This window comes from Lutra lutra, chromosome 9, assembly GCF_902655055.1.
Source record: "Lutra lutra chromosome 9, mLutLut1.2, whole genome shotgun sequence".
NCBI lineage: Eukaryota > Metazoa > Chordata > Mammalia > Carnivora > Mustelidae > Lutra > Lutra lutra.
Genome location: NC_062286.1, coordinates 112254300 through 112271677, shown reverse-complemented (window position 1 = coordinate 112271677; position 17378 = coordinate 112254300). Strand labels below are relative to the sequence as shown.

At 42.0% G+C, this 17378-nt stretch overlaps 1 protein-coding gene across 3 annotated transcripts in view; it reads left to right on the top strand.

Annotated features, from left to right (window-relative positions):
- Positions 1 to 17001, top strand: part of CHGB (chromogranin B) — a 40122-nt gene extending 23121 nt beyond the window's left edge. Inside the window, exons 2-6 of one of the 3 annotated variants that reach the window (XM_047746601.1) lie at positions 4344 to 4696; positions 8405 to 8451; positions 8957 to 9050; positions 13981 to 15731; positions 16796 to 17001. In XM_047746601.1, coding sequence (XP_047602557.1) covers positions 4648 to 4696; positions 8405 to 8451; positions 8957 to 9050; positions 13981 to 15731; positions 16796 to 16879 — 2025 coding nt within the window. In that variant the 5' untranslated portion in view covers positions 4344 to 4647 and the 3' untranslated portion in view covers positions 16880 to 17001. Of the gene's footprint in view, positions 1 to 4178; positions 4697 to 8404; positions 8452 to 8956; positions 9051 to 13980; positions 15732 to 16795 lie in introns of those variants that run through there. The other 2 variants (XM_047746602.1, XM_047746600.1) reach the window with 2 other exon arrangements.
- The last annotated feature ends 377 nt before the right edge of the window (positions 17002 to 17378 follow it).

Genomic DNA, 17378 nt, shown 5'->3' with positions numbered 1-17378 from the left:
GTCATCATTCAATTTCCTCCAGGAGCCGACCCTGAGACAAAAATCTGACTGGAAATAATTTATTCTGGAGATAATGCCAAGAAGCAGAGACAAGGGGTGGAGAAGCAAATGGGAAGGAAAGGCAGGTCCAAGGAGCTTGGTATCAGGAGCGTTCCATTGTGGGTCACTAAAGCTTAGTCCCACTGGAAACCTCTCAGAGCCTCTGCGGAACACACACCTCAGAGGGATCTGGGAATCTGGGGGAAGTCTCAGCACTCTGTGGAGGTACATTTGCAGGGCAGCAGTTTCCATGGTATTGCCATTTTCCTGACATGTTTTCTCACCCTCCTCTGCAGACCTGGAGTCTACCCCATGCCGCTCCTGCCTTTCCTCCCTGGCTGGCTGATAAACTCTGCTAGAGTAGATGGGGTATAATTCCTTTCACCATTAATGTTGGGATTGACTGTGTAATTTGTTGTAGGCAAATATGCATGAACCACGGTGCTTGATATGTAGTGAGCATTTATATATGCAAATGAAATTGATGAGTTTTGAGAGAAAAGCTAAATTCAGTACCTGTACTGCTAGGTGGTTTTGACCTATATGCCCTTCGTTTGTTTGCTCTCTGGTTCCTTGCTCTATTCTGTATCATTGGAGGGGCTGTTCCTTGCAAACCATATTGCTCTGGCTTCCCTGATGGTCATACCCAGGTATGTTAGTCAATAAGAGGCACAGGCACTGAAAGAAAAGAGAAGCCAAGAGAGGTCTCCCCTTTTTTCTCCTTGGGAAGTAGAGGATGCATTGGTAGAAGTGGCTGCTTCTCTTCTGTGTTTCCGGCTCTTACCAGACAACTCTCCCTCCATGGCCCCAAATTCTGCCTTTCTAGCCTGCGGAATTTCCCACTCTTACCAAGTGGCTCATGTTTCTAGGCTCCAGTGAGGATACAACATTTCTTTATCCTTCCATTCCCTAGAGGTACAGCAGCTGCCTGCATTTACTAATCTCTGCGTTTCCTCTTGTTCCCCTATTTGCTCTTTCAGCTTTTCTAATCCCTGTGTATTATTTCCTTTATTAAATTCCTTATAGTGGTTTCACTTTCCTGGCTGGACGTTCATGGATAATCTATTTCAGGAACCATGTACAAAACCATGCTTTTTTCTAGACCCTGGTTCCTAAAGGAGACCTGCTTTCCTTCTTAATTTTTTTTTTTTGAGAACATTCCTGATAAATGCTCTTCGCCATGGCTTCTCTTCTTTTCCTATGGTAATAGTATTTTATACTACTTGGAAAAAGATTATATCCAAAACATTATCAGTAATCAAAAAGCTAAGTCTTACCAATATTGTAAAGACGTCAGCTGCCCGCAAATTGATCCATAGATTTGATGCAATTCTTCTCAAAATCCTAACAAATTTGTCACATGGCAATTGGCAACAAATTCTAAAATTTATATGAAAACGCAAAGGTCAAGAATAACCAATGCCTTCGAGAAGAAAAACAGGGTAGGAAGACCTTTTTTTTTTTTTTTTTTTAACCAGATAGCAAGGCTTATTAAAAAGCTGTGGCGAAGGGCACCTGGGTGGCTCAGTGGGTTAAGCCTCTGCCTTTGGCTCAGGTCATGATCTCAGGGTCCTGGGATCGAGCTCCGAATCATCGGGCTCTGCTCAGCAGGGAGCCTGCTTTCCCCTTTCTCTCTGCCTGTCTTTCTGCCTACTTGTGGTTTCTCTCTCTGTCAAATAAATAAACAAATAAGTCTTAAAAAAAAAAAAAAAGCTGTGGTGATAGAGAAAATGTGGTGCTGCTCCAAGGATTTATCCAAGGATAAATAAATAGACAAATGAGACAGATCAGTATTATGGAATCTAGAAACATACCTATGTGCAGATGAACTCTAAGGTTTTTTTTTTGTTTTTTTTTTTTTTTTTTCAGTGACACTACGCAGTAGGTAAGAAAGGATGATCACTTCAATAAAAAATTCTCAGGACAATTAAGTAGCAATGTGGTAAAAAGTGCGACTGTACCCCTAACTCATACCAGGTTTATTCTAAGCTCTGGTTCCTAAGGAAAATATTGGTTTTCCTCTGTCATTCTGCTTTGAAAGAATTCCTTAGAAATGTTCTTTCCAAAAGCTTTTTTCCCCCCGGTACATGGAGATCTAAATATGAAAGGCAAAATAATAAAAAGTTTGTAAAATAATGAGAACAAAGAAAGGTCAGTCTGAATATAGGAACTGGTTGTGAGCCAATTCACAATAATGAAAAGAATTTTCTTGATGAGTAATAAACTCAGCCCAAGTCCTATCTGAGAGGCCATGAGATTACATTAACATTTTTAACCCTGTGCTTTACAAGACAGCAAGACAAAAGGGAAATTGCTGAAACACAGGATTTAGATTGTCCTGGAAGGTGCCAATTTCTAAGTATTATTGGCAATCAGTGTATTTTAAACAGCATTTGGAACCCTTATACAATTTCAATAATAGCTAAAGAATTTCCCCCAGATCAGCATCCAAGGAAGGGCCTTCCCTTAACGTCTTTTTTGTCTGTAGCCACTTCTTTCTAGAGGTTTTATACAGACTCTTTTGTGCAAGAACATTCTTTTCTGTTTGTTTTAAAATAATATCAGATTTCAGAAAAATGCAGAGTATTAAAAATTCCCATATACCTTTCACCCCGATTTCCAAATGTTGCCCTGTTTACCTTAATATTGCCTCTTTTCCTCTCTCTATCTGTATTTTTTTCTAAAACATTTGGGGGTAAGTTGTATATATGATACCCTTTTATCTCTAGCTACTTCAACACGCATTTCTTAAAAACAAAGATATTCTCTTACATAATCACAGTACAATCCTCAAGATTGGGAAATTAACATTGATACAATATTTATTATGTAATCTTTAGATCTTGTTTAAATTTTACCAATTGTCCCACTAATATCCTTTTCAAGACTATTCTTTTAAATATTCTGTGGCCATGGTCTTGGTGAAATAATTCCCCGCCTTTTCAAGAAGAGGTAGTGCATGCTTAAAGGATTTGAGCATCATTGATTTTCCAGAAAAAGGCACTGAAACAAACATTTGCCTTCCCTAAAAAAGACCCCAAATGAAGGTTCACTCTATTCCTCAAAGCCTGTGTTATCAGAGAAGATTCTGGATGGCTTCTCTTTGTTGCAGGGCACTTGACTGCTTCTTTTTCCTGATTCCTCATTAGACTGAGAGAGCTCATGTTAAAAATATCCTAGAAGATGTTTTTACTTTCCTCTCACACATAATAACCTTCCTATTTCAATTTTAAAGCAAGACAGGATGCACAATGCTTACGGGATGTACTAGATTCTACAAGCAGATTATTCCATTACCCGCACCTGACACTAGGGCTCTGTTATAAAGGAGTAATTAAAGGCCAAAGGGTAACAACCTAAATAAATGCCAGTCAGAAAGGGGACTGGTTAAATGAATTCTATTAATACAGTCAATGTAATATAGTGCAGCCTTTCAAAAGAAGATGCAGCTGTGTATGTTTCAAAATAAATTAAGCCGAAACAACAGAAAGTGGTTAAGTAGTACAGACTCTGCAGAGGGCAATTAGAAAACTTGAGGAAATAGAAGTAGAAGGGAGATATTTATAGTAAACCCTTTTGTACCATCTGACTTAAAAACTGTTTACCATGTGTATATGTTATGTGTTCAGAGAGAGAAAGAGAGAAAATCACGAATAGCACATAGGTAGGTAGGTAGACACAGATAGAATAATGGGTAGGTAGACAAATATAAGATTAAAAATTTGAAGGAACAGCAGGCTCCATATTCTCCATCTGCACCTTTTATTTTTTTATTTTTTTTAAGATTTTTATTTATTTATTTGACAGGCAGAAATCCCAAGGAGGCAGAGAGGCAGGCAGAGAGGGGGCGGGGGGGGGGGGGAAGCAGGCTCCCTGCTGAGCAGAGAGCCCGATGCGGGGCTCGATTCCAGGACCCTGAGATCATGACGCGAGCTGAAGGCAGAGGCTTTAACCCACTGAGCCACCCAGGCGCCCCGCACCTTTTATTTTTAAAGCCATCATTCCTTTTTCCACGTCCCCCTCCCCCCTTTAGTCCTCTTTAGTTATTAGCAGTTTTATCCTCCGCTGGGTAATGAAGACACAAACCAGACTCAGTCCCAGATACCCTCTCACCAAAACCGCACACCATACACAGCCATACACACTAACACACGCTTTCAGATTTGGAGGTGGGGTGGAGGAGATGAGGAACAAGCTTGAGCAAACTCAGAGGGACCTCAGTCTCTCCCTTCGCGTCAGATTTGCACTACCCCCCGCTTAGCCCTTCATTCCTACGTCCGTCTTACTCCCCACCCCCGCTCCAGACCCCAAGCACCCAGGAGACTGGACTGGCGTAAATTTCCTCCTACTAGCGCTGCGGCCCCGGGGGCCGCCTCGTGACGTCAGGGCTGAGCGAGGGGGCGCCGCCTCCTGGGTTCCCACCCCTCCTGTCCCTGCGGCCCGGCTTGCCCTTTAAAAGAGAGGGGACCTGCGCCAACCGCGCCACACCGTGGGGACCCGGACCCGCAGCTGCTTTCCCGGAGCACCTTTATCTCGCCTTCAGCCCGCATCTCACTCAGCGGTCCAGCTCCCATCCTCTTCTCGGTGCCGATTCGGGCGAGCGGAGCCATGCAGCCGGCGGTGTTTCTCGGCCTCCTGGGAGCGGCAGTGGTGGCGGGTGAGTGGGCTCAGCCAGCTGTTCAGCACCGTGGACAGAGCTAGCCTCGGTCTTCCTGGCCCCTGGGAAAGCTTGGCTTGGATATACACTGGGAGACAGGAAGGGTTGAGTGAAAGCGTTCTCCTTTTTGCTTGACAGTCTTAATTTCTGAAACTCCCTGCTTCATCGTCTGACTTGGAAAAAGCCAGAGGGCTTCCTAGCCCAACCAGAAGAGTCTCAGTCTTTTCATATCTGAGTTTTCCTGTAGATAGAGAGAAACGTGCCTGTATCTCTAAGGAAACCCCACATTTTGTGCTCACTTCTAATATGTCACGTTCTCTTTACCTGCTAAAACCTTAATATGTAACTGGAATTAAGTATTTGTTTGGTTTTTCAAAGCCAGAGGACTATGGAGATATAAGAGTACATGTATTATGGTACTACTTGGCACCTGCATAATTTCCTTTATTATTATTTAAATATGATGAGATGAAAGTAAGTCTCATATGTATATCAGATATCTTTCTCTTAACATGTACCTCCATGTGTTCACATATATATATGTACAAGTTTAAATTTTTTTGTATTTTATAATTCCATTTCTGGGGAGAGGTAATTTCATACCCAAATTCATGCATTTTAAAGTTATGAATGGACACTGCAGTAGATATTTTGACTTTTGTACTCCAGGAAAATAACAATTATAAAATAACCACAAAGATATCCTTGAAGAAGTTAAAAAAAAAAACATCATTTCAGTCAATTTGGGAGAATGAAATTTTAAGTAGCAGGTATTTGACAGTGTCTCTTGATGTGTGGAAGACTATAGGATTAATCTTTCAAACTACTCTGAATCGTGAAGAAATAATCTCTGGAGATTTTTAAAAAGTGTGTGTGTGTGTGTGTGTGTGTGTGTGTGTGTGTGTGTGTGTGTTTTGAAGTAAAATCACTAGACCATTGGGAAGTAAATATGCTATCATCAGATTAAACTGGAGGTTTTCTGTGGCTGTTTTAATAATCTCATAGGATATTGTTCTTATCTGAGATTGCATTTCCTAACTGGAACTGAGGTATTGCCACCCATGAATATGAAGCTTTCATTGACAGCAAATGCTGGATCCCAAATATAAAGACACAAGATGAAAACCAATGATAATTTATCTTATTGCAAGCTACACACATTCAGAATTTTCTAACATTCTTGTCACTCTTATAAATTGTCTATAAATATTCTTAATCTAAAGAAAACTAAATGAATATTTATAGTCTTTTCCAGTCAAAAATATTTTCAGAAAGAGATTGCTTAAAGTGCTATAGCTATGCTATACATTGACTTTGGACTACAAAACAGTGTCATTTGTGAGACTTATTTAACTATAGTGGTAAAATATTTATAGCTCCTTTATGCAAGAGAATATTTTAAGAAGGGTTCACATTTTAATATTGGCTAAAGTTGAGACATTATTTTTTTGAGACATTATATTCCTTTAAAAAAATATTGGGCTATAATTCACACACCATAAAACCCATACTTTTAAAGTGTGTTACAGTATATTCACAGATTCTGTAATCACTATCAAATGTCAGAAGTTTTTCATTACCGCAGAAAGAAACTCCTATACCTGTTAGTAGTCATTTCCTGTTCCCACCTTCCACAAATGCCTGGAAATGAAACATGGTAGCCTTCCAGCAAAGCTTGCTATTTAGCAAAATCACAGGGCTGAAGAAACCCTCAGGAAACCATCTGGTTCATATCCTACCCTTAAGAGCTTCTGGAGGGAGATCCATACCTTTCTACAGTAGCTACTGGGCACTCTAAAAAATTAATATGAGTGAAGTAACTCTGTGATATCCACATTATACTGGGTAAAACAGTTTCTGCATTCGGATGAGGTTGCTTAACTTTTAAAATTATAGCTACATTTTTATTCTGGAATCAAACCTTAGTTTGATAGTCTTATGATATAGAATACTCTGGAAATTATTCTCAGGTTTATCATACAATACAATTTGAAGATTTTCTACCACCTGAATACTTCACTTCTATTATAATCTTTGGGTTTTCTTTGGTGCCTCCTGAATCTTAATTTATACAAAAATAAGTCAAAACTACCTTAGGGGGATCAACACATCTTTGGTTATTACTTTGCTGTTACAGATTCTATTGGAAGAAATACCGTGGAACTTAGATGTCTCACCAAGATGCATAATGCACCTTTATGAGGAGACCTTAGCTCCTTTCCAACAGAAACAGGTCGGAAGAGCCTTAGTCAGAGAAACAGGACTGTCCTGCAATAACAAACATGAGCTATAAATTGTTTAGAGTGATAAAGAAAAATATTTCTCTCCACCAAAATCTGATGACTGTAAATTCTTTGGCAATGTCAGTAGTTAATAAAGCACCTATTTTTACATTTGTGGGGAAAAAAGTTATTCGCAAGAAAATGCATTACAAAGAAGGTTTAGTAAAGCTAGATTTTTAAAAGGCACCTTCTAGTTCATTAGAGGAGTAATTCTCTCAGTTATTTCTTTCTGGGGAATTTTACAGATTTAGGTCCAAAGAATAAGTGCCAGAGTGGAAATGTTCCCAAATAACAGCCATTTGGGGGATAAAATAATGGCCTAGCATAATGGACCCTGGGTGCCAAAGGTAGGCCATCCGGATCTTGTCTGAACTACATTTCAGGAAGATTGTGGGGTCCTCTTACCTTGTTAACCACTTCTCAAACAGTTTACACATGAATTTAACATGCTGGATAGCTTTGGGCTTCTTGAAACAATTGAAGTAGATCTCAGGCCATGCTTGAAAAAGGAAAATTCAGTAAGGTGAGTGAAATAGGTGTTGTATTTCGAGATTGAGCCCTATGATCTGTAACTGATTAGAGGCAGGCAGTTTAAAAGACTTGGAGAGCAAACATTTTGTGAGAAGAGGTCAGGTCGCCAGTTAAAAATAAACTGCATTTGAGTAGCTTTCATCTCTGCTGTCTGAGAGTTTCACTCTTGCTGGTTTCATTTAAACTAAGTTTTAAACTTTTTATTGAAGTGTAATACACATTAGGAAAACTGCATAGATCATAAGCACACAGCTTAATGAATTTTTCATTCATTGAGCACATCTGTGTAAGCACTACTCTGAAAAAGAAACAGAATTTGCCAGGGTACTTGGGTGGCTCAGTTGGCTGAGCATGAACCTCTTGGTTTTGGCTCAGTCATGATCTCAGAGTCTTAGGATCAAGCCCCACTTTAGGTTCCATCCTCAGTGGAGGGGCTGCTTGAGATTCTCTTCTTCTCCTTCTGCCCCTCCCCCAACTTCTTCCCCCTCTCTTTCCCTCAAATAAATAAATAAATAAATCTTGAAAGAAAGAAAGCAAACATAGCCAACATCTCAGAAGCTCTCTGTGTCTTGGTCTGGATCTGAATTATACTCTATATAAGACAGTATTCATTTCCAAATCATGTTTAAGACATTGCTAGGGAAAACAGCTGTGTGGTGTGTGTGTGTGTGTGTGTGTGTGTGTGTGTGCGTGCGTGAGCGCGCGCGCGCGCGAGCGCGTGTCTGCTGGGGCAATTATGGCTCCAATTTTCTTCAACTATTTCCATTCTGCTCAGCTGTGACTCTGCCCCTCTCTTCAAATAACGTGCAAGGATGGGGGGTGATTTTGTGAGTTTGGGGTTACACAGCTTCCAAAAATCAACTGAAGTCTTCCCATTTCTTTTTCTCCTTCAAAGCAGTCAGTTCTGTGCCAGTGGATAACAGGAACCACAATGAAGAAATGGTAAGTTTAATTGGACGTCCAGAATCTAGACTTTTACCTAGACTCTAGATTCTCCCACTCCTTATCATACCAAACCAAACCAAACAAACAAACAAAAACAAATACAGCAACAGGAAACCTACAATATAGTCTTATAAAGCCAGGTTTTTGTCCCTGAGGGAATTGGAGGCAAAGAATGTCCCTCCTGCTCTGGGCTCTCACTTCCGTCCTGGTGTCTTCAGTGCCCCTAAGGATAGCTGTGATCACCATTTTCCTTCCAACCTGCAAGAAATGGGTATTTATGTCTCTTCTCTTGTGTAATCTTGACCTGTGCTATTTTGCATTGTTCTGTGGAGAAGCCTACGAAATTTCACTGTAGTCCTGTAAATCTACATTTCTGCCCCAAGGATCCCACACCAATACAGGCCACAGAGCCAAGTCTCTTGCTATAGCAGCTCTGGGTTGAGTTAGTCTGTCATCCCAGTGACATCAGCTTTTGCCAACCTGCTCTTCGGTTTCCCCCCAGGTGACTCACTGCATCATTGAGGTTCTCTCAAATGCCTTGTCGAAGTCCAACGCTCCACCCATCACCCCTGAGTGTCGCCAAGTCCTGAAAAAGAGTAAGTGTCCTACACTGCAGGAAATCTTTGTCCTTCCTCCTGCTTCCATTACCTTCCAATTTACCTCCAAATGAAAGGGCACGGGAAGGGCATAATGCAATGGGAAGAGTGCAGACTGGACTACGATCTGGGGAGATCAAAGATAATGACTTCTAGTCCCACTCTGCCACTTCACAGCTATGTGGCTATGGGGAAGGACCTTTTGCCTTTCTGGGCTTATTTTCTCAAAGTAAAATGAGGGAGTTGAACTCAATGATAGCCTTTGAGTTAGCTATCAGTTCTTAAATTCCTTGGTTCCAGAATTTGGATTTTTAGAACAGCTTTCACTTGGGTGGAACTGTTCTGGGAATGCTGGAGGATGATAGGTTAGAAGGAGACCTTAAAATTATTCTTCTCTTTGCCTTCTGTTCTTCTGACAGTAAGATGTTAGAAGCTTGAAGAATGACTTGGGAACTTCTGGCCCCTTTACATGACAGATTGTTCAAGCCATCTTAATTTAGAGCTGATTAGAATGGGAGGTACTCCCAAATGGCAGAGAACTAGAAGAGAGAGGGTAGAATTGGAGCAGCCAGTGAGTCAGAGCAGTGACCTTCTGAATCTAGAGTGGGATGCATTCTCTATACAATCAACTTCTGTTCAAGACAAAATTTGAAGAGAAATGCAAGCAGTATCCATTGGGAGTTGATACTGAGATCAGTTGCCATCTCTAATGCATGAAGTCAACCTGACTCAATCAAATCCAAAAACCACTGTTCTCTTCAACACCTTCTCTGCTTTTAAATTTTTAGTTAGGCTGGGAATAGCGTATTTGTTTTTCCTGTCACCTCCAAAATCTTTCATTGCAAGATAGTACTCTCCTGCTAGTGCCACACATGAGCCCTCGTGCACAAAATGGTAAAAGTAAGTATTGACAATTGACCAAAAGAGTAACCTGGCAGGACTCAGTCCACCGTTGGGGGCTTCAGGGTAATCACAGATGTGGGGACCTGAAACTCTACAGACCCCATGAACAGTGGGAAGAAGCTTCCTTACCAATCCCAGCTTACACGTCTTTCTGCATTTCTCCCCAACTTTCTTTTCCAGCCATTACAGGGAATGAACACAGACAGAATGAGTCTTCAGGCAGAGACTAAAGGGAGCTCCTCTGGGCAAGCCTATCTCACTATCTCCCTTCCCCTTCCTTCGTTTACCAGATGGATGCAAAAGTGTGGGGTCTGCCATAGTAGATCACTGAAGAACTGTGATTGCTTAGGAAGAGCTGTTGAATGCAAGGGCTCTGCTTGCCTGCCAAGGTCAGATTCAGCCTTTAGGTTGGTTGAGGCCATAGTGATTCTAGCCTCTGATTAACACTGACTTTGCCCTGGAGTCTTTTGATGTCTGTTCAGAGAGACCCAGGGAAACTGGTTAAAATCAAATGACTCCTGTCTTCAGGAAGGACCCTGGTGACACTCTACCCAGAGAATTATACAATGCTGAGTTCGGGAGGGTTTAAGAGCTCCCCCTGGTGGCAGACTCCGAGAGCAGCCAAGGCCAGACCGTATAGGGAGTAAGGCAGGATAGGAGGATAGGAAGTGACTCACAAACTGGAAGAATACATGTCCTGGGGCGGGGGGCTGGGGGGGGGGGGATGGGATTTCTCAGTTCTAGCCCCCCTGTGGAGAAATACAGACTTTTGTTATCAGATTTGGGATTTTTCAAAAGAATTTAAAATTTGGATTTGTAAACAGTATCTCCTGGTATTTAAGCCTTGCCTCTGAATTTGAAATGACTAATAATGCTATTTAGGCTATGCAGAACTCACCTCTGGATTACCAATTTGTGGCTTCTGCCCAGTTCTAGTTTTCTCTCCTGCTGATATGTCTTAAACTGACATTTTAAGATTGGTGGAGCTTTTTGGCCAGCTGGAAGGAGAAATCTCCCTCCTGCCCCTGGGGTATCTTCATCTCCACTTCCCATTCTCTCCAGAGTGTCTGTGGAGCGAGCATACACTTGTTGAGTGAACGAGCATTTGGGGAATAGATAATCATTGTTTTCTGGCTTGAAGAGACTTTAGGGCATACATAACCCAATTTCTTTTTTTTTTTTTAAAGATTTTATTTATTTATTTGTCAGAGAGAGAGAGGGAGAGAGAGCAAGCACAGGCAGACAGAATGGCAGGCAGAGGCAGAGGGAGAAGCAGGCTCCCTGATGAGCAAGGAGCCCGATGTGGGACTCGATCCCAGGACGCTGGGATCATGACCTGAGCCGAAGGCAGCTGCTTAACCAACTGAGCCACCCAGGCGTCCCCATAACCCAATTTCTTAATAGGCGCAAGAATCTCTTTGTCCAGGTTAATCTGGTCATCCTGGCAACGGATAGTTAAGGATGGAAGGTACGTTTCCCCCTTTTTTACTTGAAAGTAAGGATGAGCTTCATTCAACACCTTGGTTTTACAGACTGACAATGACTATGTGTTGCTAATCACAGTCCTTTGATCTCACCTGCGGGGACTTAAAGCTAAATTTAGGAAGAAGTGCTAAGACTCACGCACTAGCTGCTACAGGGAGCACACATTTAACGGGAAAAAAATAAAAATACTCTGTTCCTGACTAGTAGGCAGTAGGAAAGGGGTGTCACAGCCCCCACCCTGGAAAACTGAGATCCTGTATGATTAGGGCTATGTCAGATGCCTCTCAGAATGATGTCAGTATCTGCCCAAAGCCTCCTTGCTCACCTGTGCCTACCTGGATCGATGGCCCCACCTGCTTCAATGCTGCAATGGCTCTTAAAAGACAAAATCACTGGGGAGGGACCAGCTCTCAGGTGTCTGGTTGTGAGAGGTCAGAGATATTTCAGTTGATCCGTGAAACATGAGAATATTATCATGCTAGGCTACCCTTTAAGGAGAAAGGTACAGACCATCCACTATTTCTTGGACATTTTTACAATGACCAATTTTTTCCATTTTGCAAATGTCAGTTCAAAATGACTCATCAGTGCCATTCAGTAGAAACATAATGTGAGCCACAGATATAATTTCAGATTTCTTTTTTTTTTTTTAAGATTTTATTTATTTATCAGAGAGAGAGAGGAAGAGAGAGCGAGCACAGGCATACAGAGTGGCAGGCAGAGGCAGAGGGAGAAGCAGGCTCCCTGCCGAGCAAGGAGCCCGATGTGGGACTCGATCCCAGGACCCTGAGATCATGACCTGAGCCGAAGGCAGCTGCTTAACCAACTGAGCCACCCAGGCGTCCCTAATTTCAGATTTCTTAGTGGCCACATTAAAAAAGTAAGGAGAGAGGAGAATTTAATTTTAATAGTATATTTTATTTGTATCCAATGTATTTTATTCAATATATAATACATATTTATTTATATTATATACTTATATACATACTTATAGATTTATTTATGTATTTATTTATTAAGTTTATCTTTTTTTTTTTTTTTTTTAGTAATCTCTACACCCAATGTGGGGCTTGAACTCACAACCCCAAGATCAAGAGTCACATGCTCCTCTGACTGAGCCAGCCAGGTGCACCCACAACCAATATATTTATAATATATATTATCTAATACATCCAAAATATTATTTTAATATATAATCAATGTGAAAAATTGAAGTATTTCCATTTTTTTCATACAAAGTCTTCAAAATCTAGTGGGTGTCTTAGACTTACAGCTCATCTCAGTTTGGACCAGCCACATTTCAAGTACTCAGTAGCCACAAAGGGCTGGCAGCTCCCACAACAGACAGTACAGATCTGGACCCAGAGCTATGAGAGACCTTGGCTTCAGGAGTTCTCTCTGAACTCAGTGACGTAAGTTGAAATCCAAGCCTTTCTGGCTAACAATCAGGCAATGCTAGCTGCATATCTCCTTTCAGGAAACGCCCTTGAATTAAGGAGGGTTTAGTAAAGGAGCTATTGACATTTGGAAAAGATAGAACACATTCAATTAAAGTATCAGTTATACCATCTACTGTTGGCTAATGAAACACAAAGATAACTCAGTATACTGATTGATCTTCATCCTCAGCATCTGAGATGCGTGGGCAGATGGGACCTGAGTGATGGAAGAAATGGTTCTTTCTACTGCTGTGCAGTTTTCTCAGGGAAGAAATACACATCCTTCTTATGACCGGTTACTAAATTATATTGCCACTGCTACATTGAGCCTACACAGTGGATTGGATTAAAAAGGCTGATAAACTAATAATTTAAAATTTAAAATCCTCCTTTGAATCCTGACACTTCCCATTTTGGCTATTTAACTTTATTTAGCTGGATTCTAGTTAGAACTATTCACATAATGCTGATTTTTTTGTCCTTACTTAGAGCAAATATGTATTTCTCTAAGTCTCAATGTCTTTGTTTGTAAAAAGGGGAGGTTGAATTAGAGGAATTCTAAGGTTTCTTCCGATTCTTAATACTAACATTTCACAAATCTCTATTTGGATTTTAATTTGATCATTAATAGTACCAGTGAGAGGGGCACCTGGGTGCTCAGTCAGTTAAATTCAACCTTTGGCTCAGGTCAATACCAGGGTCTTGGGATTGAGCGCGCATCAGGCTCCCTGCTCAGTGGAGAATCTGCTTCTCCCTTTCCCTCTGCCCCTCCCTGCTACTTGTGCGCTCTCTCATTCTCTCTCTCTCAAGTAAATAAGTAAAATCTTTAAAAAAAAAAAAAGTACCAATGAGAAATGCTGTCTGGCTGTTATGACAAAAGTAAAAATAGAGGTGTTTTTTTTTTTTTTTACTATAGTTAAACAGAGCCAAGGAACTTTCATACCATTTTCTTTTAAAAGGAATCTGAGTATAATTTTTCTTAACTTAAAAAATTATCCAAGTAATTCAGGCCCTTTGGTTTTGTAGTGATCACTGACAAATGGTGCTTGTTGAACCACAGGCAATTCTGAAGTTACACTTATACTTCTTTATTTTCATTATAGGTAGAAAAGAAGTCAAAGATGAAGAGAAAAGTGAAAATGAAAACACACGGTTTGAAGTAAGATTGTTAAGAGACCCAGCTGATGCCTCAGAAGCCCATAGACCTTCTGGGAGGGAGGAAGCAAGAGCCCCAGGAGAGGAGGACACCCAGGGCCCCACAGTGGCAGACACAGAGGGAGGTGGGCACAGCCGAGAAGGAGAGAGTGAACCCCAAGGGGACCTCTTCCCCTCTGAGAGACAAGTCTCCAAAGAAGCAAAGCCACGCCATTCTGAGAAAACCGAGGAAGAGGACAGGAAGGAAGAAGAGGGGGAGAAATATCAGAAAAGGGAGCATGGGAAAGACGGCAGTGAAGAGAAAAACGTGGAAGACCTAGGAGAGACACAGAATGCCTTTCTCAACAAAAGAAACCAGGCTACAGCTAAGAAAAAAGAGGAGTTAGAGGCCAGATATGGTCTACACTCTGCTGGGCCCCCTGAGGAAAAGACACACAGCCGGGAGAGGAACAGCCAGGAGAGTGGAGAGGCTACAAGAAGCCAGGAGAAACACACTCAAGAGTCTAAAAGCCAAGTTGGGAGCAAGGAAGAATCTGAGGAAAGTGAGGAAGATGCTGAGCCTGATGTGGACAAACGACTCTGGAAGCCAAGACACCACCACGGGAGAACCAGGCCTGACAGGTCCTCTCAAGAAGGGAAACCTCCCTCCGAGGAAAGGGGACACCTCCATGAGGAATCTGAGGACTCAGACGTGGGCACAGTCAGTTTAGGGGAAAAGAGGGACCGCCATCCAGCCCACTATAGGGCTTCAGAGGAAGAACCCGAATATGGGGAAGAAGTGAGGAGTTACCAGGCTGTCCAGGCTCCCAAGGATCTGGAGCAGGGACGATATGGGGGCAGAGGAAGTGAGGAGTACAGGGCTCCAAGACCTCCCAGTGAGGAGAGCCAGGAGGAGGATAAGAGAAATCGCCCCAGCTCAGAACTTGACAACATAGCACAGGGATATAACGAAGAAAGTGAGGAAGAGAGGGGCCGTGAGGAGGGACATCTCCACAGAGCCAGGGGAGGGGAACCAGGTGCATATTCCATTCCAGACAACAAAGAAGAAAAACGGTTCTTGGGTGAAGGACACCACCGTGTCCAAGACAACCAGATGGACAAGGCAAGGAGGCACCCACAAGGCGGGTGGAAGGAGCAGGACAGAAATTACCTTAACTATGACGAGGAAAGGGGTGAGGAAGAAGCCCAAGGGAAATGGCAACAACAGGAGGACCTAGAAGATGCTACAGAGAGCAGGGAGGAAGCTAGGCTTCAAGGCAAACAGTATGGTCCCCATTACACCACTGACAAGAGGAAGAGATTAGGGGAGCTGCTCAACCCATACTATGACCCTTCCCAGTGGAAGACCAGCCGTTTTGAGAGGAAAGACAACATGGATGACAATTTTCTTGAGGGGGAAGAGGAAAATGGGCTGAGCTTGAATGAGAAAAATTTCTTTCCAGAATACAACTACGACTTGTGGGAGAAAAAGCCCTTCGAGGAGGACGTGAACTGGGGATACGAGAAGAGAAATCTCTCCCCCAAACTGGATCTGAAAAGGCAGTATGACCGAGTGGCGGAACTAGACCAGCTTCTTCATTACCGGAAGAAGTCAGCCGAATTTCCAGACTTCTATGATTCTGAGGAGCAGATAACCCCACGCCATGCAGCGGAGAATGAAAAGGACAGGGCTGGCCAGGGAGTTCTGACAGAGGAAGAGGTACGGTGCGGGGCTTTTGTTTAAAATTAAAATGGTTAATGTTAATATCTTCAAGACTATCTGAAAGTAATGTGGAGAAACTGGTGGGAATTGATTACCATGAGGATACAGCCCTAGTAAGAGAATGCCGACCCCTCTGGGCTGGAGTTCCATTGTCCATATCCCTACCCACTTACCCTACTGCAGTGCTTCTCAACCTTGGCTGCATGTTGGAATCACCTGGAGGGCTTGAGTAATTAGTGACATTTAGGATCCACCTCCAGGGATTCTGTATCTTTGGTGCTGGGCGCTACTTGGGCCTCAGGATTTTTACAAGCTTACAGGTGGTTTCAGTGTTCAGCCAAGGTTGACAATCATTCCTTTGGTGCCTTCTTGGTCATTTAAATTTTCATCACTATTTCCCAGGGTAGGAAGGAACAGATGATATAGAAATTAGTTGCTGCTTTAGTCTATCTTTTTCAGCTACCAGACTATAAAAATTAGTTTACATCTCAGAAAGTTAACATGATCAGAACCATACCTGCCTAAACAATCATTTTTTCCTAATATTGAATTATGCTGATTGACATTTCTCAAACTTGAATGTGCATCAGGATCTCAAGAGATTCCTAGCTTTCGAGTTTCTTTTTTTTTTTTTAAGATTTTATTTATTTATTTGACAGAGAGAGGTCACAAGTAGACAGAGAGGCAGGCAGAGAGAGAGAGAGAGAGGGAAGCAGGCTCCGCGCCGAGCAGAGAGCCCGATGTGGGACTCGATCCCAGGACCCTGAGATCATGACCTGAGCCGAAGGCAGCGGCTTAACCCACTGAGCCACCCAGGTGCCCTAGCTTCCGAGTTTCTGATTGAGTAGATCCTGGGTGTGGCCCAAGAATATGCATTTCTGGTAAATTCCTTGGTGGTGCTGATGTCTCTGGTCAGGGGACCACACTTTGAGAACGACTGATGTAGGGTGTCTCGTATGGCTTCTAACATATAAAAAATCCCCTTCTGTTCATACTCCCTCAAATAAAATTAATCGATCTGGGACCTCATGCCTCCACTTTTCCTTTTCTATATTTTCTAGGAAAAGGAACTTGAGAACTTGGCTGCAATGGATCTGGAACTACAGAAAATAGCTGAGAAGTTCAGTGGTAACCGAAGGGGCTGATGGCCATTGGAGCAAAGGGCAGTTTTAAGAAGCAGTCCTCACATTATCTATTTTCCACCATTTCACCGAAAGACACCATTTATTTACCCAAAAGCAGAAAGTAGAATTTTCCGTTCATTCAGTGTTTGGAAATGCTTTAATTTTGGAAATTATTGGAAATTGGAAATGCTTTAATTGGAAATGCTTTAATTTTTGCCAGAATGCTATTGAAAATATGAATAGCATGACTTGTAACATATCCTTTCTCGCAAAACAGACACATTAACATGCTCGTGACAATGACTGTGCTTTAATCCTTGAAAAAGAAATACATTTGTCTTGGTTTGAAATAATAAAAGATTCACCTAAGGCCAAAGTTTCATGTTCTTAGCTTCCTTTGGGCTAACAGGGAAGAGTGTGATTTTCAAACCCATTCTCTAAAGTAAATTTTAAAAGACAGCATTAGGATTTGTTGGTCTTTGGATGCAGAATAGGCAAAAAAGAAAATAAAGCAACAACA